This window comes from Panthera pardus, unplaced genomic scaffold (genome assembly GCF_024362965.1).
Source record: "Panthera pardus isolate Hobbes unplaced genomic scaffold, ASM2436296v1 HiC_scaffold_20, whole genome shotgun sequence".
Classification (NCBI taxonomy): domain Eukaryota; kingdom Metazoa; phylum Chordata; class Mammalia; order Carnivora; family Felidae; genus Panthera; species Panthera pardus.
In genome coordinates, this window is record NW_026526766.1 from 29393415 (window position 1) to 29419241 (window position 25827).

General features: G+C 43.6%; 1 protein-coding gene across 5 annotated transcripts in view; it reads right to left on the reverse strand.

Annotated features, from left to right (window-relative positions):
• Positions 1-25827, reverse strand: part of PTCH1 (patched 1) — a 71533-nt gene that overhangs the window by 26562 nt on the left and 19144 nt on the right. For 4 of the 5 annotated variants that reach the window (XM_019423442.2, XM_019423440.2, XM_019423444.2 and 1 more), the window contains 10 exons: positions 15395-15584; positions 12229-12298; positions 12031-12122; positions 10426-10624; positions 10013-10134; positions 9089-9236; positions 8129-8260; positions 7565-7720; positions 6810-6908; positions 5904-6029 (listed from right to left, as the gene is read on the reverse strand). In XM_019423442.2, coding sequence (XP_019278987.1) covers positions 5904-6029; positions 6810-6908; positions 7565-7720; positions 8129-8260; positions 9089-9236; positions 10013-10134; positions 10426-10624; positions 12031-12122; positions 12229-12298; positions 15395-15584 — 1334 coding nt within the window. The remainder of the gene's footprint in view (positions 1-5903; positions 6030-6809; positions 6909-7564; positions 7721-8128; positions 8261-9088; positions 9237-10012; positions 10135-10425; positions 10625-12030; positions 12123-12228; positions 12299-15394; positions 15585-25827) is intronic. The other variant, XM_019423441.2, reaches the window with a different exon arrangement.

Genomic DNA, 25827 nt, shown 5'->3' on the forward strand with positions numbered 1-25827 from the left:
TTCTGGGCGACCTGTGTGGCTCAGTCAGTTAAGCATTCGACCTCGGCTGAGGTCATGATCTCACGGTTTGTGAGTTCGAGCCCCACATTGGGCTCTGTGCTGACAGCTCAGAGCCTGGAGCCTGCTTCGGATTCTGTGTCTCCCTTGCTCTCTGCCCCTCCCCCGCTCATGCTCTCTCTCTCCCAAAAATAAACAAACATTAAAAAAATTTTAAAAAATTAAACATTATCTTTAAACACTTCAGTAAGGAAATGAAAGAAAGTTGAAATAGATGTTGGAGTTTCTCATCCTTTTGCTTCTCTTCCATCATTAAGAGACCATCTGACTAGAACAGGCCCCATCGTTCTGATCCTTTCTATCTCTTAGAATTTCACGAACCCATGATGTACAAACACAGGAATGAAATGAGTGTCTTGGTAGCAACCTAACCAAACCAAATTTACAAAGGCAGAATACAGAATATACTTGAGATGTTTTAATTTAAAACAAACATTCCCCTTTCAGAACATTTCTAAGAGTTTCATGCAACTCTGATTTTATACTTAGAATATTTATATGTAAAGTGGATTGGGTATATCAAAATGTCACCTTTAAAACATGAAATAAAATTTCAAACACATCCCCTGAGGTTTTTAATAGGCACATTCCAAATAGCCTCTGGAGCAGCCTGTGGGGTATGCGAGCACAGTAACATAAAAGGTCAAGGAGAGTAAGGCAGAAAGAAATTCCTGCGTGTGATTATAGTATGCAGAATAAATAAGTACAGATTCAAAAGTCACTCCATAACCTAGAATAAACATGGGGCTAGATTCTGTAGTGCTTTGGCAAATCTCCTGCTGACCTAGTAAAAATTACACAATTGGGCTGTTAATAGGGGAAAGTCAACAGAGGACAGTTGAAAGGGCTCTCCCCTTCAGAAAAGCGTGGAAAGAAGCGGCACAATAAAGAAAAAAAGCAACTGGAATGCTAAGTAACCAAGAAATCATCAGAAAATTTTTTGCAAATTAAAAATTCTTAGGAAGCTTTCTGAAGAACTACTTAGTTCTAAAACATTCTCCAACTGGGTAAATCTCCAGGTGAGAAAAGAAAACCTGACTGATTATAACTGATACCTTACAGAATTAGAAGAGAACTTTGCAAAAAACTTTTCATAGTAATTGTGAATTTATGCTCAAGGCGAGAGAGCAAGTGTAAGTTCTGGAAAGGGACCTTCAATAATTTATTCCCTGTCAAGTCTACAAAACTGAAAAATAATCAAGTCTTCTGCTAAAAATTACATAACTTCTCTCTTCTTAGTCTGCTTTGAGATTCCTCATCAACTCAAAACATATGAAACCTGTGGACTTAACCACTCTAATGTATGGAAGGTCAGACTTGTTTTAATAAGCAAATCACTATTTTGCCTGGAGGATTCATCCAAGAGGCAAATACTTTAAAAAGAAAAGGCAAGGTACTGAGCTGGGTACTAAAGACAAAAAGAGAAATAATACAAAATCCTGGTGCTCTCCAAGGACCGACACAGCCAGACCTTTAAACAAATTATGATTCAGGCTGATATATACAGTAGTAAAAGCTTGCACAGGGTTTCAGAGCAGCTCAGAGGAGGAAAGAACGTGCAGGTGCGGGTGCGTGTGGGGATGGCGGGCAGAGGGTGGTCAAGGCAGGTACTTGGGAGGTGTAGAAGACAAAAATAGGACTCTGGGGGGCAAGGAGGAAGGATGTACCACGTGGAGGAAACTGACAAGCAGTGTCTGAGGGGGGACACGTAAAATTCTGTGGAGGGAAAGAGAAAGGAGTAAAAGGGGGAGTAATGAGAGACCAGGGAATTAACACATGATTCATCTGGTCTTCACAGCAACCAGGTCAGCCATTATTACTGCTGTTGACACTATTACCTAACAGAGAGTCCGAGGTGCAGAGGATGGTCACCTGCCTCAGGTTATGGAGTAAACAGAATTTAAATACAGGCTTGATGTCAAAGCCCTCAGCCTGAGACCTGGGAGTTGTTGTCACCTGGTCACCTCCTGAGGGGATGGATGTAGGTGGGGTTAGGACTCCTGACCAATCTGACCACAGGTGTGCTGGGAAGAACGGATTTGATTCTCAAGGAGATTTTTCAGGAAAATTCAGTCCAAGAGGTGGAATCCCTTCAGCTTTTCTTTCTATGATAGGCATGTTCAGAATTCAGGGGTGGAATGCAGATTGAACACTCTGGGCCTCACTCTGGACAGAAGTTCCTGAGGATGAGGAACGCAAGTGGCCCAGGTGCTCTGGGCCGAATGACACCGATGCTTCCACAGTGACTGTGGAACACATCTGGTATCAGCCATATCCACTGGAGGAGTCTGTGGGGGAAATGAAGAACCCCAGAACTCCAAAGTGTAGCATCTCGCCCATGCTTACTGTCAAGTGGCATATTACATACATAGGGAGCACATATTCTGACAAGAAAACGACACAGTTTCAATGCCCTGTTCAAGTGCACTAAAATAGTAAAAATAAATAAATAAATAAATAAATAACTGCAAGGTCTCTCAGCAAGGGACATGTGTCATTGCTGGAGCAAAGGGGAGTTTAAGAAATTGTAGAAAATCTGAAAAGATGATGGGGATGATCTGCACTGTCAATCAATTCTAATTCCGGTGCTTAAGGGAAATGTCCCCATCCTCTGTGTTCCACCCTGCCCCCTGCAACGCACCCATGGTGGCCCTGCTGCGACATGAAGACAACTGGGCCCTGCCTAGGGGGGTCCTCATTGAAACCCTCATACTGTCTGGAACAATAAGACATTCTGTTCTGGGAGTTTTCACTGAAGAACAAACACCACTCAGTTACCAGCAAAGCCCAGTGCGGGGCACTGGTTACCAAAGCCACTGCTTTCTGGCACAGAGGTGGTATTTGGACAGATGGATGGACATTGACAAGGAAGTCTAAGATGGTTTCTTTGGGGAAAATTTTTCTATTTATTTGTGTAAAGTTAGACAGTTGGAAAATTTCCATAGGGAAAAATCCTAAATTAACATGGACTTATTATTAGGCCGAACAACTGTGGATCTCTCTCTTTTGAGGCTTAATCTGTAGTATCCTGAAAATATAAACACAAATGAATACCCAGAGGCACAACTTAATATCATTCACTAAAAGAAAGAGAAGAAGCTACATAATGGTCAATTTTGAATGTCAGTGTATTTAAAAGGAAACCAATGTAAATTTCTGATGGCTACTGCAAAACACATTCTCTCTCTTTTCTTTTTACATTATCTTCTTCTTTCTTTCCTTTTCTTTGCTTTTGTTAGTTTTTTGACAGAGCATGAGCCAGTGCTATGGCAGAGCCAGTCTTTAATAAATGAAGACTCCTGGAAGTCCTCAATTTTCTAAAGTGGTACCCCAGTGGCTCAGAATAGAAATGCAAAACTCACAGTACTCCTCTCTTCTTGGTAAGGTGCTTACCTTGGGAGAATTTAGCGCACTGGATTTTCTAAAAGACGTAAGGAAAACTCATGTAGCTTTTCAGCACCACACCATAGGATATCATTAAAGGAGAGTATGTCCTGATGAATCATCAGTGTATACTGAGAGAGGAGAGGAGAAAATGAGAGACACACACAAGAAGAAAAGAAGGAGTGTGAGGCAGAGCGGAAATAAAGAACAGTGAGAAAAAGGCAAGCAGAAAAGGAGACAGGTAGGAGACAGGGTCCCACTGTCCAAGGAGTACAACAATTTTTCAATACTAGAATCTGCTCTATATGTAATAAGAACGGGAGACAAAATGCGGGGGCGCAGATGCCCATGCAAAAAGGCATTCTAGAACTTTGGTTGCACCCATAATTTAGTGGCAATGTTCACTCATCTTCCACATTACTGAGCACTTATATTTTCATTTTCCTGTGCTTTGGTCATTAAAGGCTTACCTTTATTCATTAATTCACTTACTGCTTCTATTTTTATATATATTTTTGTAATAAACCCTTTTTCTTTTGGGGGTGGTGGTCATAGTGACTGGTATAAAAATTTTTTTCATGTCTTGTCTTACACTAAATATTAAGTAAGTCTAGCATCCCAAATGCAGTAGCATCATTACTTGCTTAGGTCTTTATTAGCCATTAGTGAAGTGAAATTCAAATATGAAGACTACAGAAGAGCGAAGCGTGTTGACAAAGTATAAAGAGAAACATAATTTATCATCTGTCCGTTTCTCTTCCTGGTCACAATCACCTTTTGGTGATTTACAAGAGTAAAGCAACATGAAGAAGACGGATGTAATAAGGCTTAAAAAGTGACACCAAAGGTAGTTTCCTTTAAAAACCTGGCCATCTCATAAATTACGCATCACACTGTAAGAGAAAAAGAAAGGTAAAATTTGAATTTAATTCACAAAACTGCAATAACGTCTTTGAGACATCAAAACCCAAAACCATCTCGGGCTCAGGAAGGCCACATCTCAAACTGGGCGGTGAGCTTTCACCTGCTGTGCTGATCGATTTCCGGATCCCTGGGGGCTTCAAGCAGCTGAAGGGCGATACCGGCACTGCAGGCCAAGCATAGAATGGACCATTGCTGTGGCCCCAGCCCAGGGAGCTCTCCATTCCTACCGTTCACATAAGCTGGCTCTTTGTTCAAAAAATATCTTGGTGCTTTGAAAGGGCCTAGTTTGGAAGGAGAACAATGCAGAAGCCAAACTGCTCCGCATAAGGAAGGGAAAGGAATTCTGAGTCTTTTTGTGCAGCCTGAGAGGGGACGAGGAGACCAAAAGAAGGCAGAGGAGAGGACAGAAGAGACTGTGGGGGAACTAGGGAGAAAGGTGGCAAGCAAGGGCCCACCAATGAACCCCCTGCAGGCAGAGGGTGGCCAATACATCTGCACAGTGGAAGCTAATACAGCCGGACCTTGAACAACTAAAGTTGGAACTAGACAGGTCCACTTGGAGGCTATTTTCAATAAATAGAGTACAGCACTGTAAAAGTACTTTCTCTTCCTTAGGATTTTAATAACATTTCCTTCCCTAGTTTACTTTACTGTAAGAATACGGTATATAACACACGGAACATAAAATATATGTTAATTGACTGTTTATGTTATCAGTAAGGCTTCCAGTCAATAGCCGCTATTAGTTAAGTTTGGGGAGAGTCAAAAATTATACGCAGGGGCACCTCGGTGGCTCAGCAGGTTAAGCATCAGACTCTTGATTTTGACTCAGGTCATGATTGCATGGTTGTGAGATTGAGCCCCATGAAGGGTTCTGTGCTGGACGTGCAGCTTGCTTAAGATTCTCTCCCCCTCTCCTTCTGCCTCTCTCTCTCTCTCAGAAAAAAAAATGTTATGTGTAGATTGGACTGCAGGAGTGGGGGAGGATCTGCACCCATTATAACCCCCATGTGTTCAATTCTAAGTGATCGCCTAGCCTGGTCTATACTGCAAGCTCGTCTTCATAGTCAATGAAGTGTGTTCTGTACAACTGCCTTGTGTTGAGGCTGCTTTAGGGAAATAGAGGGTGGCATGTTGGGGTAAGCACAGAAACTGAGTGGGATTTCGAAGCAGGGATGGCCAGAAGCTGGCCACACTGTGGATGAGACCAGAGGACTTCTGGATATCTGGAGCAGGGGCTTCCTGGCATCCTATATGGAGCAGCTCTGGTGTCATTTTAGTTTAACTGTAAAGGAAAGAGCCGCTCCCTAAGGCACCAGGTCTTGAGGACACCCAGGCCACAGGCATCTGGGCTACAGGACTAAAAGGAAGGGAAGAACCCTGGGCTGTATTTTAGGGGGACTGTGAGGGTTATGGCTTAAAGAAGCACCCACCCACACGAGCTCCATATGGTATATGCTACAGTAGGACTGGAGGCGTGTTAATGGAGAAAAGTCAACGTGGGGTGCTCACCATAGGTTTCATCACTGGAGACTCACCTGTAGAGAGAACGCCCGCAGAGCGGGAATCGGGATCAATGCAGCCATGAAGAAGGCAGTGACGTTGCTGATGGATGTGAGGGCCACGCTGGCTCCCGTGCGCTTGAGGCACTCCCCAGTCCTGTCCTGAGCATGAGAAACCACAGTGCTGAAAACTGCACAGGGCAGGGTGCCCTCAGAGCACAGACCGTGTGAACAATTCACATACATGACAAAGTAAGACAGCAGAGAGTCGATAATGCTGACATTGGGGTATAAGAAAGAAAGGGCGATCTCTGCCTTACCCCCTAACACTGGCATTGAGAAAGTTCTCAGGATTATCTACATGGTTATGTGTTGTTCATGGCTCTGACATCCAAAGCACAGAGATAATGCAAGATAATGATTTAAGTAAAATTTTCAGATTTAAAAGGTGTGGGGGAGGGGCACCTGGGTGGGTCAGTCAGTTAAATGTCCTCACTTGATTTCAGCTCAGGTCATGATCTCAAGGTTAATGAGTTCGAGCCCCACACTGGGCCGTGTGCTGAAGGTGTGGAGCCTGCTTGGGGTTCTTTCTCTCTTTCTCTCCCTCTGCCCCTCCCTCGATTGCTCTCTCTCAAAATAAATAAACTTGAAAAAAAAAAAGGTGTGGGGGAGGGTGTGATGGGGACAAAGTGAGACACACACACACACACACACACACACACACACACACACACACACAAAACAGAAAAGCAAATTTGGGCCTTAGAATGAGTGTTCTGAGATTCTTCTAACTTCTTTTACTTATTTAGAGCCAGTACCACGTCACTGACTTGGGACTGAAATATTTATTGGGCCAGATTACAGAAAATTAGAGGACAAAAACTCAAGAACAGAGGGGAGTTTGGCTGTCCCCAAAGCTTTCTTCTTTTTCTTTTCTATTACCTCAAAAGGGATTCTTTTATTCTGTCCTGTTTCACTAAATGCATGTGCCAGAAGGAAAACATCATCCACACCAACACCAAGAGCAAGAAATGGCAAAACCTGCAGCAAAAACAAAGGGCAGCAGATTAGATGCGTGAAGCCCAATTCTGACCACTCCCGAGCCCTTGAAAACACTACCCCCAGAGCCCCCCCCCCCAAGCTCCCCAAAGGACAGCTCACACCATTGAATCTAGTTTTATCTGAGGCTTAAATCCCCCAGATCGAGCTGTTTTAGCGCACAGGAGATCTTGTGCATTTCTATTTCTAAGCTCCGTTATATTTTTTAAAATTAATAAATGAGAAAGAATCTGACTCATGGAAAGCAGCAGATCTCAGAGCATGAGCCCTGGACCAGCATCACTGAGAAGTGATGATTGGAAACTCTGGGGGTGGAGTCGGGCAGTCTGAGTTGTCCAAGCCCTCCAGGTGACTCTAGCAAACACCTAAGTTTGGGAACCATGGCTCTAATAAATGGTCTTAATTTCACTGATAAGTGAAGTGCCTCAACCAAGCAACAAGCCCACTCAGACCCACCCCCCCACCCCCCACTGCCAAGAGCTCCACTTTGAGGCAGCAGCCCCCTCCCCCGAAGTGTGGCATCTTGGTGGCAAAGGACGGAAGACTCTTTAGGTGACAGGGACACATAGGAGGCCGCAGGGCTAAGCCTGGGGAGGGGTGTTTGTCAATAAACAGTGGATGGATGGCTCCTTTAGTACCTGAGTTGTTGCAGCGTTAAAGGAAATCCCGATCAATGAGCACAGGCCCAATCCTGCAGCCACTGACAGTGCAACCAACAGGACGCCAGCCAGCCCCACGGCACCCTGGGACTTGGAGCAGTCCCAGCGCAGCATGGTTAAACAGGCATAGGCAAGCTGCGAGCAGAACCACAGGGTGGGGGGCAGGTGAAGGAACAAGGGGGGATGGGGGGCGGTGGGGGGAGACACAAAACAAAAGCCAAACATTAGAATGTGTAAGGATTCTAATGTTTTCCCCCACCCATCACCCCAAATCAAAAAGTAGAACTTATTGAATCCAACAACAACAAAAAATTTACATTACAGACATCACATGAAATGATATGAGTCAGAGATGGGCAAACTACAAATGGGAGAAAACGCTTTACACGACCACTTTTGAAACCGTTACGAAGCAGAGCTCTCTCTGTCTTGGATGCACGTGTGTGTTAAGAGCAGTTAAAAAGCAGGAGCGGTCATGGAAAGATAAAAACTAAAAACCAAACCAACCGCCCCATCCCCCAGGAGAACTGAATTGACTGTTACCATCAGTAAGTAGCCACTGGCCACTCGGATGACACTGACATCAGAAAAGGACTTGAGGATGTCGTCCAGGGTCGTCGTGGTAAAGGAAAGCACCTTCTGTGTGGAGTTCGGGGCGACACTTTGATGAACTACCTGTGGTCACAACATAAGGATAAAGTCCGACACGGAATTAAAGCTTCAATGGGCTTTGACAGCACAGATCTTGGGGGACATGCCCCCTCCACTCAACCCTCACTTTTTTCTGATGCATTAAAGAGTTCTACATGATCCAGGTTTGAACTTGGACTAACATGAAATGACCCTGGGCCTGGAACAATGAAGGCCATTGCTAATCAGGTGAGAATCTGGTGCTGCGGTGAGCCAGAATCCTTGAAGCCCACTCCAAGCTTTATTTACTCCACCCATTCACCTCTCTGCCACTGTACAACTGATCTGTGGGTCCCCTCGGCTCCCCACTAATCTAAAACAACTCATTCCTGTGGTGACTCCTCCCCACTTTGTTTGCTGGCCACTTTTAAAAGGTCACATGCAGCTCAGCAGAGGTCACTGCTTGGGAAACAAAGGCCAGCTCCTGTCATATGACCTAACCAAGGGGACTGCAGCTGTGAATAGATTCTATGCCTTGCTAATGTTTTCCAGACACCTTTTCTTGCTAACCAAGTGTTGTTGTTGTTGTTTTAAACACTGTTATGCCTTAGTTCTGGAGTTCACAACTGGTTACTCAGAATATTTCAGGCATCCCAATTAGAATTAGCATCACCCAGACATTAAGATTTTCAATGTCTATCTAGGAAAGGAAGAAAAGTTTCCATCCCACCAAGTACCCAAAATGACAATTTGCTTTGAAAATAAATTCTAATGAAAAAAAAATGTTTTAAAACATTACTACAATGAAGTATTTAGTAACTAAGGGGTTTGTACCCAGATTCAAAGGTAGGCGTCGGAATACTGGCGATTTACCTCCACGTACGTCCTCTGCCAAGCCTCCAGGATGGCTGCTGCCTTGTCCTCGTTCCAGTTGATGTGTGACACATACTCGTACCCCTTGAAGTGTTCGTACATTTGCTTGGGAGTCATTAACTGAAACATGGTCTGCAAGGCATGGGCACTGTGATGGGTGGTAAAGACACAACATCAGCATTTCCAGGAAGTAGTTCTCACTGCTTAGAATCACAAACAAGCACCCCCAACTCACTTGTGGCCATTCTCTCCTTCTATGTGAGCACATGTTTCCATTAAACAGGACCTGATGGTTATTTTATTTAATAGATTGATGTACCATATTAAAGGTGTAACCTTACAAAACCTTTTACAGATATACCCCGAAATTAAATTAATAGGCAATTTCCTTTCTCAGTTTCCTATTCAGTGAAACAGGAAGGGTCGGGGAGTAGATAGCTTGACCAGATATGCTGGGCTCAGCGCTGCGTGCTTGCCTGTGCAGAAATCCCAGACGACGGCTCTCCCAAGGGACAGATCTCAGACGGAGAGCCTGACGCTTGCCGGAGCAGAGTCCGCGAGTGCACAGAGGATCATTCTTGTTTAGCTGTCACAGCATTTCACCCCACTGGCTATGACCAATGTTTTCTGCCCACGTTACACTTGTCCTGATCCTCTACCTGACAGGTCTTCTAAAAACCTGTAGTCACTAACTAGAGTCTCAATGAAAACAACAAATCTCCTCTTGAAAAATTCCCCACAAGGTGTTCTTTCAAGCTGGTCTGGTCCAGTAATATTTCCTAAGATTCTATTACACCAGGCGGCTAGCTAGGATAACAGTTAGGTATTAATGCAAATACACTTGCAGATGTCAGAAGGGAAGTGGTTTCTGAGGAAAGGACAAAAAATAGACGGCTTGGATTTTTCCTCCATATGTTGGATTACCTGACAAGCTTCCCAGTGCTATTCTTGACTGTGCCACCCACAATCAGTTCCTCCTGCCAGTGCATATACTTTCTGGATAATCCATGACATCCACCGTTCAAAACAAGGGCCACATCAAGAGGCTAAAATAAAAAGACAGCCACATAATTACGGGAATCAGTAGGCAGGTCACATGCCTTGTTAAAATCCAGTGCTTTAAGGGCTTGTTTGTTTCAGAGAGAACATTAATAACAAGGCTAATGAGAGGCGTATGGCAAATCTTACAGCAAAATTTAGCTCTATAAACAAACTTAGCTCCATAGACAAAAAAAGTCGTTGAGAATCAAATCTTAAAAATGAAAATAATAGAACTCCAAATGGGGGAAAGACATCAAGTTTTTCTCTCTCAGGGAAGAATCGAGGACTGTACTCACTTTGGTTGCATTTTTGTTGGGAGCTGTGGCAGGGCAGTCTGGATCAGCCGGGTTGAGGCAGGGCCGGTCCATGTAACCATGACCAACTTGGGCCTTATTCAGCATTTCCTCCCAGCTGTCCACTTGATAGTTTATTTTCTTTAACTCTTCTAGGAATTCCAAAGGGTCAAAGTTTGTCCACTGCAAAGGAGGCTTACCTCTGTGAAAGAAATTAGGAGGCGAGACCATGAAAGGAGGCTTCCAAGCCTCTTTCCCAAGCCTCCAAGACGGCGTATATTGTATATATTGTGTCTGGATTGTATGAGGCTTTCTGGTTGTGCTGCAATTCTGGGACCCTGGCATACAAAATAAATGCTCCTTTCCAGTGTATCTGTATGCAAACCTGAGTCAGGAAAGTAATTCATGAACAAAAATGCCAAGCAGAGAGCTTGTAAATTAATGAAGCGATCAAAGAATCTTTACTGGCTGATATGTCATATTTAATACCTACTACAGAATTAGCCAAAGGGCACTTCCTAGCAAAAGACTGAGATCCAAAATTAGGGGGGTGGGGGGGTGGGTGGGAGAAGGAATCACAATGTCAAATTAGCACTTGCCAGCCTAATAAATGCTTTGTAAATGTCATCAATCAAAATATTTGATCTCCATTACCTTTAATAATCCCACACTTATGAGCTCTCTCTGACAGCCTGGCAGTCGACCCCGAAAGCCCCCCACTGCCTCTGCCATCACCACCATCAAGGCCACTTCCCCCCACACTCACTTTTGAATTTGTGCTGTTGACAGACCAGAAAGGCTTTTGGCTGCCTGTTATGTGGTTCAAACCACACTGTAGCTGCTTAACCAGGCTGAAGTCATTATTCAGAATCTCCCAACCAGAAAACACAAAACCCCTTATTTCCCATCTAAAACTGTACACTGAAGGTCAGGGTATGGCCACTGCAAATTGCTTTTGCAGATATGTGCAAGCTAGGACAGAAACAATAACCCAAGCACGAACTCTTGCATAATTAACTGAAAATGTCTACACTGATTAACAATTATTCCTTAAATGACGTGGTATGTATAATATCCAACTGCTAAACTGTGAAGCATCCCCTGCCACGGCCTTCAAAGATAGCGGATTTCCCCCTTAAATGCCATTAATGTGATCCAAAGAAAGGTTAGTATTTTACTTCACAGGAAGATCTTGAACTTTAACTCAATATGTTTAATTCTGACATGCACACACTAATAAATTCTCTGCTTAAAAAATAAACTAAACCTATGGAAGGGCTTGGTCAGCAAAACTGCAAATATCTTATTAAAGAGTTAAAAATCATACATACTCTGAAATAATTTGCATTTTATTTGCATATAAATAGGTTGGTAAAAGTGAATGAAATTTAATGATGCCTTCAGAACTTTTTTTTTTTTTTGAAAAGAGGAAAAACATTCTGCTAAAGTCCCCTCTCCCCCAACTATTCACTCAAAACATGCCCATGGAATCTCAATGTTTTTATTTCTTGTTCAAAACTGAAACAGAATAAACAATGATGAAGTAACATCACAGAAACCTTCTAAAGTTCAGAAATCAGACATCAGAAAATGATATCACACACTTACAGTAGGTACGCTGTCCCAGACTGTAACTTTGCCCCTTCCCAGAAGCAATCCAAAGGTGTGATAATTAAACAAGGGTAAAGATATTCTATTATCTGTCAAAGTTAAAAACAAAAACAAAAACAAAAACAGGCCACATATTAGGCTAATGCATACCATTGAGGAATTTTTGAGAATTATATGCAAAAAAAGAAAATATACCTGATCCATGTAACCTGTTTCTGTGATAAGTTCTCCAGATTTGTAACACAAATGTTCCAATTTCCACTGCCTGTTAAAATAGAAAGGAGAGACAAACATTTCTCATTTCTCACTGTAATAAAGTATGGAAATCCATGCAAAATCAGGACTACAGAACATATAGAAAGAACTGCAATTTTGATCACTTTTAGGTATCTGTCAAAACGAACACAACTTTTGGCAAGTAAAGACTCAACAAGCTTAATTTAATGAATAGATAATACTCAATTGTAATTAACATGTGGGTGTTTATGTAAATGAATGCTACCAAAGTACTTGAAAAGTCCTGTTTTCTTAAGTGTTCTCCCAATAATCTTGTTTACGCCATTATCTGCTTTTCTACATACACTGCACAACTTCAGGGCAGATAATTCAGTTGAATTATCACAATTTCAAAATACGTGGAGACTAATTAGTAAGGTTTATAATGTATTAACATATATTTAGGTGGGAAAACGTAACTGACTTATTTTTACTGGCAGTTAACGTCCTTATTAACAGTGTTCCAAACGAATTCTGCTCTGAACCATGAATGCTGTAAACAGCATTGCCAGGTAGACAGATTTCCTACTTTACAGTTTTTTATTCTTGTTCTATAGAAATGTTATTAAATATACTGATCACCAATTATCTCTATTATCTATCATCTATCTATAGAATACTATAGAACTCTGACATCTCTAGAAAAATGCTCTATAAGCACATGCCTTTCCAAGTGTATCAGGGAGTTTAACTTGAAAAAGAAGAAATTTGGAAAGTATAGGGATGGGAAATCCAAGAGAAAAAAATTTTTTTGAGTCTCTCCAAATTGCTCTAGTTTATTTATTCATCTCCTTTTTCTTTTTTTTTATTGGTCACCCAAAGCAATGTTCTGGACTTAGCCCTCTTCCCTGTGGAACCTTCGCATCTATCCCTCAGGGTCCTCACTGAAATGCCACACCTTCCCACTAGGCTTTTTTTTTTTTTGCCCAGGGCTATCGAAAATGACCCCTTTCTCATGAACCACAGAACACTGCTGGTCTGATCTGTCTGATATGTGGAGCACCTGGACTTGGGAGTATCTGTGTTTGGCTTCGTACATGCCCATCTATGGTGTGATACTTTCCTCTTTCTAACTAGACCATCGGCTCCTAATGCAGGGCCCAAGTTATCCATCCATCCTTCCATCCACTCACCCACCCATCCACCCACCCACCTACTCATATATCTATGTGTATGTTTATATTGAACTCCACATAGCATCAACACATACCATCTAGCCTGAGTAGGTTGTCAATATCACTTGATCAGTGAACTCATTTACACTTGCTTGAGAGGTCATGGCTGTGCCTTAAAAAAGCCCCTGGGCTTGGAGCCAGAAGAAAGGGTTTGAAAACTGGCTCCAGTGTTTAAAAATTGTATGAACTTGGACAAATGGTCCAGTTAATCTAATTCCTGGTTTTCTCGTCTAAAAAATGAGATGGGTTTAACTAGGTGTTCTTTAAAGCTCATTCCAACACATAAAAGTTCTCTGCTTCCATCTCAGATTAAGAATATAATTTCATTGTACAGACACATCTTCTCCTTAAGTGTCTAAGTGACAAGTCCTTCAAGGTAGGGTCCCATTGTGTTAAGAATGGGTCACAGCAGCTTTCAGTGGCCCTGGAACTTATTTATTTCCAAATTCCCAGCAGGGCCTCTACTTGAAAGTTCTGCAAAACCGCCCTGGGGAGTTGCTTCCACTGCAGAATGGGAGGGATGTGCTGATAAGATCAGGGATATGCTCACTAGCCAAGTTTGCTTGACAAGAGTGCTAGAATACCTCCTTACGTTTTCCTTTTCATACATTATATATCTCGTTCTCAGAACCTCCTGAGGATAATAGACCACACTTGATCAGTAACTGACTTTACAGATGAGGAAACAAGAGCATGTCAAAGATATGTGACTCATGCTGGACCTTAGGGTGCTGTCTCCAGCTAGATGGGTCTTAGAGACAATCCAGTGAAGACCATGGGGAGTGGAGGTTACCGTAGCAGGGACAAGTACAGATTTTCCTTTTATTTTCTCCCCTCATTCTCCCTGGCCTCTGAATAGGTATACAGTGGCACTTCCTCACCTCCCCTGTGAAAAACTGTATCATCAACCAGTCAGTTAAGAGGTGAGGGACAGGTTGGGGTTAGGCAAATGCCAACTGAGTAAGCAGTCCCCTGAAAACAGGGTTTAGTGACAGTCATCCCAATAGTTCAAGGAGAAGATCCAGTTCAAATGTATCAATCTAGGCAGTTAGTCAATCAACAAATTCTGATCTAAATGCTGGGGGTGGAAGAACGGACATGATGTGGTCCATGCCCTGAATAATGCACTGTTTAAATAGAGAAGGACTGTCAATTTTGTTCCAGAACTCTTCATATGCTTTTATTATACCCACAGCACTGTTAAGTTAGTTTTGAAGCTAAAGGGAAATATTTTGTGAGGCTGTATTATAATTCCACCATATCTGCCTACCCGTCAGTAAGAAATCACCATAGTGACTCAACCGCTATATGCTTTGTGACACATGCTGTCAATATCTGTAGTGAATACAAAGTAACCATACGTAAAGTCTTTCATTTTTCTCATTCTTTTCAAATTTTTTTCATGTTTATTTATTTTTGAGAGAGAGAGCGTGAGTGGAATAGGGGCAGAGAGAGAAGGAGACAGAATCCGAAGCAGGCTCCAGGCTCTGAGCTGTCAGCATAGAGCCTGATGCAGGGCTTGAACCCACGAACCACAAGATCATGACCTGAGCCGAAGTCAGGCGCTTAACCAACTGAGCCCCACCCAGATGCCCCTCTTTTCTCAGTCTTTTTGACTAAAGGCAATTCAAAAATGTAACTGCTCCAAAAATAGCTTAAGCAGGAAAGATCCTCAGAATGGCTGTATAGCCACCCAAATGGCTGCTTGAAAACTCATACTCATTTGGGTATATAGTGCCAAGATACTTAGTGAAAATACATTATAACATATTTGATCTGTTACCAAACTCTAGAAATGAAATTCAAGATTTAAGAAAATCCCACTTATCAGAAAACTACTTGAACACTGGAAGCATATTTCCAGCACAACCTTATTTAGTAAAACCAGCCGCTTCTTCCCGCCACCTTACCTGTTGTACATATATACATGGACTCTGCTGGCCTGGAGGGCGGAGTCCAGGTGTTGTCGGAGAGCTTCCGTGGTCAGGACGTTAGCACCTTCTTCTTTCGGGGTCTGAATCATGAGCTGAGGATTAAACATAGCCTCCTCTCCAATCTTCTGGCGAGTATAGTTTAATTCGCGACTTACTCGTCCACCAACTGACAAACATGTACAGGTTTCAATTAGAACAGAAATATCCCCGTGAATTCATGTTCTGTTATCTCACTAAGAGGTGCAGGATACAGGATAAATTATCTCTGGTCATGAAAATGCAGGGCTGATGTTTGGGGGATAACATTCACTTTATTATTACTGGCAATGTTCATTTCACCAATTAAAAAAAAAAAACACGGAAAAAATACTAAGGCCATGAACAACTGTCCTGTCTGTTGCATATGCAAACCTAATGCATACGTGCTTTGTGCACCTTCTAACTAATGTGCCATATGTATAAAGGGGGAAGGGGAAGGAAAACTTGAGACACCTTTTCCTTGCAGACCAGACCAAATACCCCTGCTACAATTTCTTTCACTTGTGTAAACAATGTGCCCCTGCAGCACATTTCAAGATAAATGGCTTCAATTTACACTCTTCTCCTAAATAATCTAGTAAAGGTAACAAGGAAATGTTTCTCCCCGCTCAAAAAGAAACAAAGAAAGGTGGCAAATGTGTGCTCGGCAGAAAACTTGCCAGGAGAAGATAAATAATGTGATTTACATCAGATGTACTTGAGAGGAACCAAATGTCTCAGCTGTGGCCAGGACAGCCAGTCTCTGGATCCTGGCTCTATCAGACTCACCTGGTCAGCATCCGGAAACAAAGGTACCAGGTTCTGAGTTGCCTGTGAGCAGGCAGCCTGTGTTCCAGAAGCTCCCCAGGGATCCTGAACCTGCTGCAAGCCCAGAAGCCTTGCCCCAGTAGCACCGGGCTCTCCAGGAGGCTGGCCACAGTGGGGCATGCTACAGGCGAGGGCAACAAGGTACACTTTTTGTTTTGTTTCTCAGGTCTTAGGTTATATTTCAACTATGGCTTTAGAATAAGCCAAGCTCAGAATGCTGGACCTGGCTGGGAGGTATGGGGGGTGGGGGGGAGTGTCACTTCCCAACAGGGTAGGTGTGCGGGGATGCAGTTGGGAGTGCTCTGGAGAGCATGCTTTGATCCAATATGGTCACAGGGAAGGGGCTGTTCCAGAAGGGCCCAGGAGGGCAGCAGAGAGACAATCCTAGAGCAAGCAGCACCCCCTACCCTTCTCCCCCTCCCTACACACACACACACACACACACAAACACACACACACACACACACACACACACACACACACACACACACACACACTCCAAGGCCAGCTGATGAGTCTGAACAGTGAGTCTGAAGAGTTCCTAAAGTCACTGGTAAGTTGCATGTTTACTGGAAAACAGGCCTTCAGCTACAGTGTAGAAAGAGCCTTCAGCAATCATGGTAAGCTTTCCCACGAGGAGGAATCCTTTTTCTTCAAGTTTAGCATTCAAGGACATAAACATTTGGTTTGGGCAAGTAAGGAAGTACTGGGAACAGCGGGCTGTTTAGTTCTCTTGGCATATTTTATAAACAAGGGGGCAGGCTAAAAAGCAAATAATGCCCTCATTAGGAAAGCTAGTCCAGATTCACAGACTGGCAGTATCATGTGTGTGGGTCCACGCAGATGGCCAAGGCCCCTGCGGAATACTGTGAGGTGAGGCCCAACATACTGTTGGGTGTGTCCAAGAGGAGAGAGGAGGGGGAGGATGAGGAAGAAGGAGCGGGGAGGGGCAAGGAGAAATGGGGAGGGGCAGAGGGAAGGATATTATCAGTCAGTTACAGAAAGTATTAAGATTTCTTGTGCGGAAAACTTTGACAAATGCCCTGGGGAATTGCCCAGGATACTGCAATCAATTTGAAGTTAAAGAAAGACCACAGGAAAACATAGGAAACTTGCAACAAAGGATAAATTTACATGAAGTCCTAGGCCTTTTCAGGATGCTCTTATAAAGCTGCCTGCAGGCAGGGTCTGGCTCCTTCTGGCAGGAATCACAATGTATTATTTCAAGCAATTAACTAGAGAACTGAATTAGACTCAATCCACATTCTCTGGAGATAAAAAGGCTGTTTGAGGCTAAAAAGCCAATTATTAGTCCAGAGGTCACTTCTGAAAAGCTACAGACTGCCATGCCAAGATCTCCAAATAGCCTTTTTGAAAAAAAGCTCAACTCCTTCCTTTTTTCTGGCTATATGACATCAATACCCCACACCTACAAATCATTTATATTTCTACCAGCTCCTGAAGCATTGGCACAGCACACGATCCCTCATTCTGCTTACAAAGTCCTACTTCCTTTATTTTTCCTGACGCTTAGAGCTTCAGGTGAATTCAACCATGAGGTAAAAACAAACATCAACAGAGTGGGACCACAGACACTCCCTCCCACCTCTCCTGCTTTATAGCAGCTGCCTCTAACTATAAACCATAAGGTGAGGATCCAAGAGACGAGTGCACACAAAAATAGAGATCAAATGCAAGGTTCATGCTCCTGAAAAGAACTATCTACATCTTCCAGACCAACCTCACATTAGAGCAATTATTTTATTACAGGGGTTTTCAAAAATGATGCTATTTCCTACAAGATATAAAACGTACCTCAAGGGCTTTATAGTGTCACTTTTTTAGATGTTTTAAAATGTATATTTAAAGATGTATATTTTTTAATAAAGGTGTCTATCATGTCTCTGGAACTGAAAATATTTTTTTCTTCCTTCATTTCTTTGCTCTAGTGATAAATGTAATATTTTGCTAATGTGACAATCATTTTCAACCAAGACAAGACTCTCATCATAGGTAGATTGAGCAACTGGAGATCAAAAACCCTGAATGGCCTCCAGCACCTATGCTGTATCCTACTTTTCAGTAGCGTTCAGTTCGGTTTTACATATGACATGGCCATATTTTATTTAACATTCCATCTATTGTTTTTGCAAAACTATTTGGTAACTTTTTAAAAAGTTTTGTCCACTTTACTTGACAAAGAGTCCTAACACTCACCCAGTGAGCATATGAAGGTGCCTGCTGTGTGCTACACAGCGGGGTGCTATGCGGGGTGAGAACCGGTGCGTTCTCCAAAAGGCTTGCTGGCCAGTGAAGCACACAAGCAGTAGACAAACAAATCAATAGGATAATCTCATGGGATGACAAGTGCCTTGGAGGAAACACAGATGGTAATGCCAGGATAGTTACTGGGTGGTGGGGAAGGGGGAAGCCCCCTTCAAATGGAGTAGCCTGGGGAGACCTAAATGGAAGTAACATTTAAGCTGACTGTGATGAGCTGGGGGGGACAGTGTCTGGGCAGAGGAACCAGCAACTGTTAAGCCCTCATGTCTGGCTTGCTGCAGGAAGAGAAAGGAGGCCAGTGTGGCTGGAGCTTGGTGAGACCATAATTATGTCATTCATTTGGTTGCACTGGTAGACTTAGCTCCTTCTCGGGTGTACCTGTGTCATAAGCTGCTCAGCGTTCGTATGGTCTTACATCAGTATTCACCCAAGGTGCTCTGGAACAAGCTACCAGAAACAGAAACCTCTCTGGACAGAGCAACTTTATGGACTCCCCTGATTTTTGCTACCCTAGCAAATGCCTATCCTAAATCACAACGGGGTGACAGCCCAAAGCTGTTCCTTTTCTTGTGAGTCTTCCTCATCACACATCAGCGTGATGCTCCATCAGCAGGAAGCCCCACAGACCCCATTTCAAGCGACCGAAGTTACAGGTGCAGTCTGGGGGAGATGGTTTTTCTCCCTTCTCTGTCCCATGTTCAAGGTCAAGGTCCTTTCTATTTAAAAAACAATCTGTTCATGAAATACTGCATAATTATTTCCGACTACTGAGCAGAATGAACCATACGATCCAGTATTTGTGATGTAGATGTATGAATGCTGACAGCCATGTGAACAGCCACTACTGCTGTGTGGTGGTTTATGGATAATATTTACCCATTTCCCTTTTTGAGGGTTATCACTACTTCTTAATTTTTCTGCAAAGAACCCATATAATTAAAGACTTCCATGTGACAAAAAGAGAAAAATAAGAAAGCTACTTGGTAGGGATCTGAATTAAAAAGCTCAACGCAAACAAAACAAAACATGCATATTCATTAAATTCTAAAGTCCTCTTATATTCTTTTCCTTCTTCCAAATGCAATAACTTTTAACAATAAAATAACAATCAAACTCTTTGAACAAGACTCATGAAAAATGTTATCTCAGGATCCTGGGACACGAAATAGCCTTTTACATTTGTGTATGTTTTTCATCTGCAAACCCATTTCCCACTCATTCTTTACCTAGTTATAAATATTTTGCTCAGTGCGGTGCTGTTCCCTCATCAAGCTGGGGCAAGCTGACTGGACAGTCAGGTGGTGGGAACCAGGACCAGAAAGGCAGCACTGAGATTTGGGACGAGTCCCTGTGACATAATTGGGCTTCAGTAACCTTCTCTATGAAATGGGATGAAAATGATACTACTAACCTCATAAATTGGTGTGAGTGTTAACAATGTGTTGTGAAATTTCCCAAACCCTGAACTCATCCACTCATTCGGTTGCTTATTCATCACAGGGCATGTATCATCACCCTTATTTTACAGAAGAGGAAAAGTAGCTGCAATTGCCCAAGGTCCCCCAGCTGAGAGGAGGTGGAACCGACCCTCAACCCTAGTCCAACTGCCTGGAGAGAGCCTTGTGGCTTCTGAGCACTAGTTGAGGATATGAGTTTAGAAGCCCTGAATTCCATATACCAGACTGTGTCAAGCTCATAGCTAGAGCTTTTAGAATGCACCTGCACCAGAGTATTACACAGGACAACGGATGGCATTTTTGCTTAAAGGACAACATTGCTTCCCACAGTGTTTACTGCCACTGTGAGGAGATAGTTTTTTCAGTAGAAACTCATGGGTGGCAGTACCAGCCCCCCATTTTCCTTGGGGTCCCCAGAGGGGCCTGATTTGGAGGAGGGGGTTAGAGAGACTAGGGTACACAGCTTTAGGCCTCTTTACCTGAAAATTCTCCAGAAATCTGAGGCTTAAACCAATTCTTTGAAAGAGCTGGGGTAAAAAGCATCACTTCCCCAAAGAAGTTCTTGCTCAAGCTCTGCTGATCCTTTCCTCCCTAAATCAAACCATTATGGTTTTCCAAGGTAAAGAAGGGCCAGCACAGGTGAGAAACCATTCCACCCAGGGGTCCATACCTCTGGGCCAGTGCTGTTCCATTCCATGGTAGACAAGAGATGTTCCCCTCATGATGCTCTCCCACCTTGTACCATTCTTCAGCATGGCCCCTGCACAGAGCTTAATAAACGGCTGCAGCATTCATGCACAAGACTTTTAGCAAAAGCTTATTGTGATCCACATAAAGGTGATCTGAGGGACCAAACGAAGTATTTTTCCCAGTAAATTCCAAGTCCTTTCAGGGAGGCACCGCCCGCTGCCCACTTATCTCGGCACACCAGGCGCATGCGCACACTCAGTGTGTCAGAGGAATAAATGAATGAACAGCCTCAATACAGAGCCTTGGGAACAGGCAGTCATCTGTATAAGATATTAATTCTCCCCAAAGCCTCAAAAAGTCAATCAGTCAAAACAAATGACCCTTTCAGCCTGAAAAGTACCCACTCAGAGTCCAATTAGGAAAATGGGGTCTGTGTATATGCAAGCGGAGCATTTGCATTTGATTAATCCCATGAATTATCTAACAGCCTCTAGAGAGATTTTTTTTTCTTCCCCTTTAGTTACTTCAGGTCCTTCTTTCAATGTTGCGATTAGTTATTGTGAGGGTGAAAAACTACAAATCTCCAAAGGGTGTAACTGCAAAATTATTAGCACCAGCTCGTTTTCTAAATTGAAAAAAATGAAGATTCCGTAATTTGGGCAATTGGCTGAAAACTCCTGAGCTGTGAGTTTTAGTCAGTCTTCCAGCCATCTCTTTTATTCATGACTAGCCAACTGCTGCTTAAGCTTCAGGGCTGTTTTTCTCCTCGTGGGATTGTGCCCTTGGGTGTTGCCATGGGAAAATGCTAGAATCAGATAGCCCAAAGAGAATTTGCCTTCATGAAGTGAGCCCAGTGAGTGAAAACCACAAAAACAAGACAAGAGCAGGACACATCCCCACACCTCCCCAGGGACAGCTTGAGGGGGGTGGTGGTGGTGAGGAGGGCGGAACGTGGTAGAAGGGGTAGCAGGCCTGAGCATGTGCCCACCACAAGCCCCCACACCAGCTGTTTGTGGTGCCATCTGTTACCGCCCAGGCTGCTTCTCTGAATGGCTTTCCCTGAAGCTGCCCGCTCACCCTGTCGGACACGATCAGGTCAGCCCAGCACTGTGCCCACACTGGACCTGCTGCCTGCCACAGCTCCCCCCACCTGGTATTCTCTCCAGGGCCAGCAGCTCCCAAGATCACACTGCATCTGTTAGGAGACCCATTCTTCTTTGGTCACTTGCTGCTGTGGCAAATGAGGGCTGCGGTCAAACCCCCCCCCCCCCCCCGCCCCCTCAAAGACAGGCCGAGTGAAGCCACAGCCTGTGGACTCAAGAATGTTCCTGGCTTCCGGCAGGCTGGAATGGGATGGAGATCTGCTCTATCCCTAACTGCACACTTGCCCCACTGGGAACTGTCCCAGGCGCTACCAAGATTCACCTGAATGCTCCAGTCTATAAGCAAGTAGATGCAAACTCAAGTCCTGTCCTTTTGCAGGAGCTGAGCAAGCCTGGGAGGGTTCGACACAGAGCAGCATGCTCAGAGGCAAAGCTGGACCAAGAAGCAGAACCCAGGGACCAAAGACAGTGTTGTTATCAAGTTTTAAGTCCTTAGTTAAGGCCTCCTAAATTCTTCACTCAAAAAATAAAAACAGAACACAACACAACCACGACAACAAAAGCCAAGTGCCTGCCCGGGCTGCGGGCTCTCTACCCCAGCATTCGGGCTGCTGCATAACATTAACCCCAGCTCCCTTCTCTCAGCTTCTGTGGGGCTGACATCACCTCTCTGCTCTCAACAGTCTTCTTGCCATTATACGGCCTGGGCCTCTTGGCACCGGCCTCCTACTTGAGCACGCACAGGGGAGAAGACAATGTGAGTCCCCACCTCCACATGCAGGCTCCCAGGGCCCTGAGGAACATCACGCTGGCCTGCTTTATCTCCCACACCCTCCCTGGGGGCCACTTTCATGATTTTGTTGCCATCAGGATTAGCTGGATTAGGGACTGATGCATAAGGACCCCCTGGTGCCTCGAGGAAGTTTCATCACCAGGTCAGCATGGTGTGAACTATATTCTGTCACCACCACTGCTCCTTATAGCCACCAACTGAAAAAAAGGGGAGGGGACAGCAGAGAAAATTCATGAACTCGTCACAGCCATAAATTCCCCCATCATGCATTCCCAAGGGTGTGAACCATTCAAGACTGTCCTCCTTTCCAGCAAGAGCCCTACTGATTCTTTTCTTATCTATAAAGGATGTCATGGGTCTGATAGTGGCAGTGAAGTGGTGAGCAGAGCTGCCCCAGAAAAACAACACAAAGGAACTTCTAGTCCTTTGCTAAAACCAGTCAAGCAATTTGGGAAGAGAGTCTTGCTGTTGGAACCTTATATTACAGTCCTATCCCATGGGGTGGGGGTGGGGGAGGTAGGGGTGTTCCCATTTAATTTGAAGGAAAACAATGTGGGCAGGAGTCGGGGGTGGGGGCGGTCAGCAAGAGGATGGAAAGAAACAGAACAACTCTTAACGCCTTGTAAGAATTCAGTGACTGAAACTTTTCCTCCCAGAAAAATCACTTGGTCCTTGTACCTCCCCAAACCCGCATCCTGGCTGCCGCTTACGTGCACCCTGCATGAAGTAAACACGATTTGTAGAGAAAGCAACGGGATTTCTGCAAGTGTGTGCAAGGGTGTGTGTATGTGTGTGTTTTATAGAACAGTCCTTCTTGCACAGAACTGGGCTGTTCCATCAAAGCCGTATCTGTTATATTTCTGTCTTTCTCTTCTGTTTGGCGTATTCACCAACAAGAGAAAAGGAGGTAAGCTTTGGCGGCCCTGACCTGCAGCTGGAACACAATACTTTCGCACAGCCCTGCCGACCCCTGACATAAATTTTACACCGCAGCTGGCATTTACACACTCAGCATTACCATATGTATAGCTGCTCGGTGCTAATTATGCTAATCACCTGTCTAACTCGCTGCTGCGAAAAATGGTTGTATTTAGCAGTCCAGTGCCTACCAATGCAGCTTACTGTGTGGCTGAAATGTACATTCAGACGGCCCTGAATGGCAAGATTTTTCCACGTTGCTGGCTACATTCAGGCCTCAGAAAAATTTATTCAAGTCAACTGGTTTCGGTCCGCAACAAAAAAGTTACGAGAAAAAAGTGAGTGTGTTCTTGCCCTAACATTCTGGATCTGCTTGCAAGCAAAATGATAAATCAATTGGTGTGGGAAACAAAAAGGGAGAGAGATTTCTTTTGGGAGCCATGTGAAACTGTAGCCTATTTAAAAAAAAAAAAAAAGAAAAAAAAAGGGTCATCCTATTCCCCAAATCTCTAGAAAGAGCAGTTAATAGATATTTAGCCCTAATCCCAATTCTCTCAAATTGCAAGCTTTGTTTGCAATTAAGCAACATATTAAACGTGCAATTTTTTTTTCTGGATCATGTGTAGCCTAAAATGATGGCATCATATTTATCATTTTTAAACTTAGTGCAACAATGTATGAACCTCATGGAGAAAAGTCAGGTAAGAGAAGAAATAATTTCTTAGGCAACTAGGGAAAATTCTTTTGTTATTCTCTTAGAATGCTTTTATTTCAAAAGACACTGTGTGATATTTATGTCTATTTTGTGAAATTTCCTGGTTTCCCCACTAAAGGAGCAAAGGAAATCAGGGAATGGGGGTGGGGAGATGGGAGAGTTCAAAACAGAAAAAAAAAAAAGTGCTGGAGGGAGGTGGGGGGAGAGCCAGAGTCAAGAAGCCTGCATTTTCCTGAATCTCAAAACGCCTGTTTCCCATCCTTGTTTCTAAAAGCAATTTTCTCAGATCACTCTACAGAATGGATTTCTAAAATCAGGATAATATTATTGCAGGTTGCAAGTTGTTTTAACAACTCCCCAAATTCAAACTGAAACCCCATTTCCTCCTAACTCCCAAAATACCTTCATATTAATGTTTAAACATCCTAAAGTTAGTAAGGCTAAGGACTGCTTAGTATTAGATTATTTGGATGTACAGCTAATGCCTAGGTGTTCCAATTTCCTTGGGTTGCCCGCAGCACTGTAAAATAAGTTGTACTTGGAGGGGTGGCTCAAAGTGTCCAGTTACTTTCTTACCTCCAAATGAACATCATTAGTAGCTGCTTTACTGAAATCTAGGAACTGGGAGCAAACTGGAAGGCCATTTATTCTGCAACATAGATCTTGGGCTACCCCACCCCCCACCCCCCCCCCACCCCCCCAGTGCTACAAAACACCAGAGAAGCTTTGTTATACCTCTTAGGTTTACACACAGAAGGTGCACCAAGCCAGGAGGCTTTCTTATACACGGGAGAGGGGGGTGAAAGAAGCTGGTCTCTCCCTGCCTTACTTCACTCACCTTTCAATTGAGCTCACAGCAGATGAAAAGGGTGATGCTCACAGATGCTGCTATGAAAACAACAGCTTCGTTCCTATCAGCCCCTCCCCATTCGGTTCAACATTTTATAAACTTATCTGACCCAATGAAGCAACATTATCCAAGCCACATCGTGCTCTCTTTGGCATCCCAATTCAAGCTGCTTTTCTTTGCCAGTAAAAAGTATTAATTCATCTAGGTTTTTGTACTTCCAAATCTTGACTCTGCAGCCAAAAACACAAACAACACGACCACAACTGTGCCACTGCAGAGGGCTTACCTCTCTTTCCCTCTCAATCTCTCGCTCTTCTTTAATAGGAGATGGACCACCCTGCCTCATGGCACAGAGCAGTGTTTACATTGCAGTACTTGACTGTGTAATACATCTGGCATTTTTGGGCAGGATTCCTGAGCTAGGGGCCAGAAGCCCTTAAGCAATGATTTAAGGGGAAAAAAATCATGCACACTGACTTAACAAAGCCTACTTCCAGTTCCTTTTGCTTGCTTTTGTACGTGTTTCATCAATAACTGAAAACTATGTTGGTTGATAAATTGGGGAAACCTACTGCTTCTTTTCATTTATCCTAACGAGAATAAATCAAGCTTGTGCTGTGGTACGGAGACTTGCTTCTCACTAGCCTCACCTTCATAGCCAGTGGTGTTCTGGGACCCACATGCAGTGTGGACTATCTGGGTCAACTCACAACTGGGTTTCTAGAAATAGGGCCCTACATCCACATTATAAATC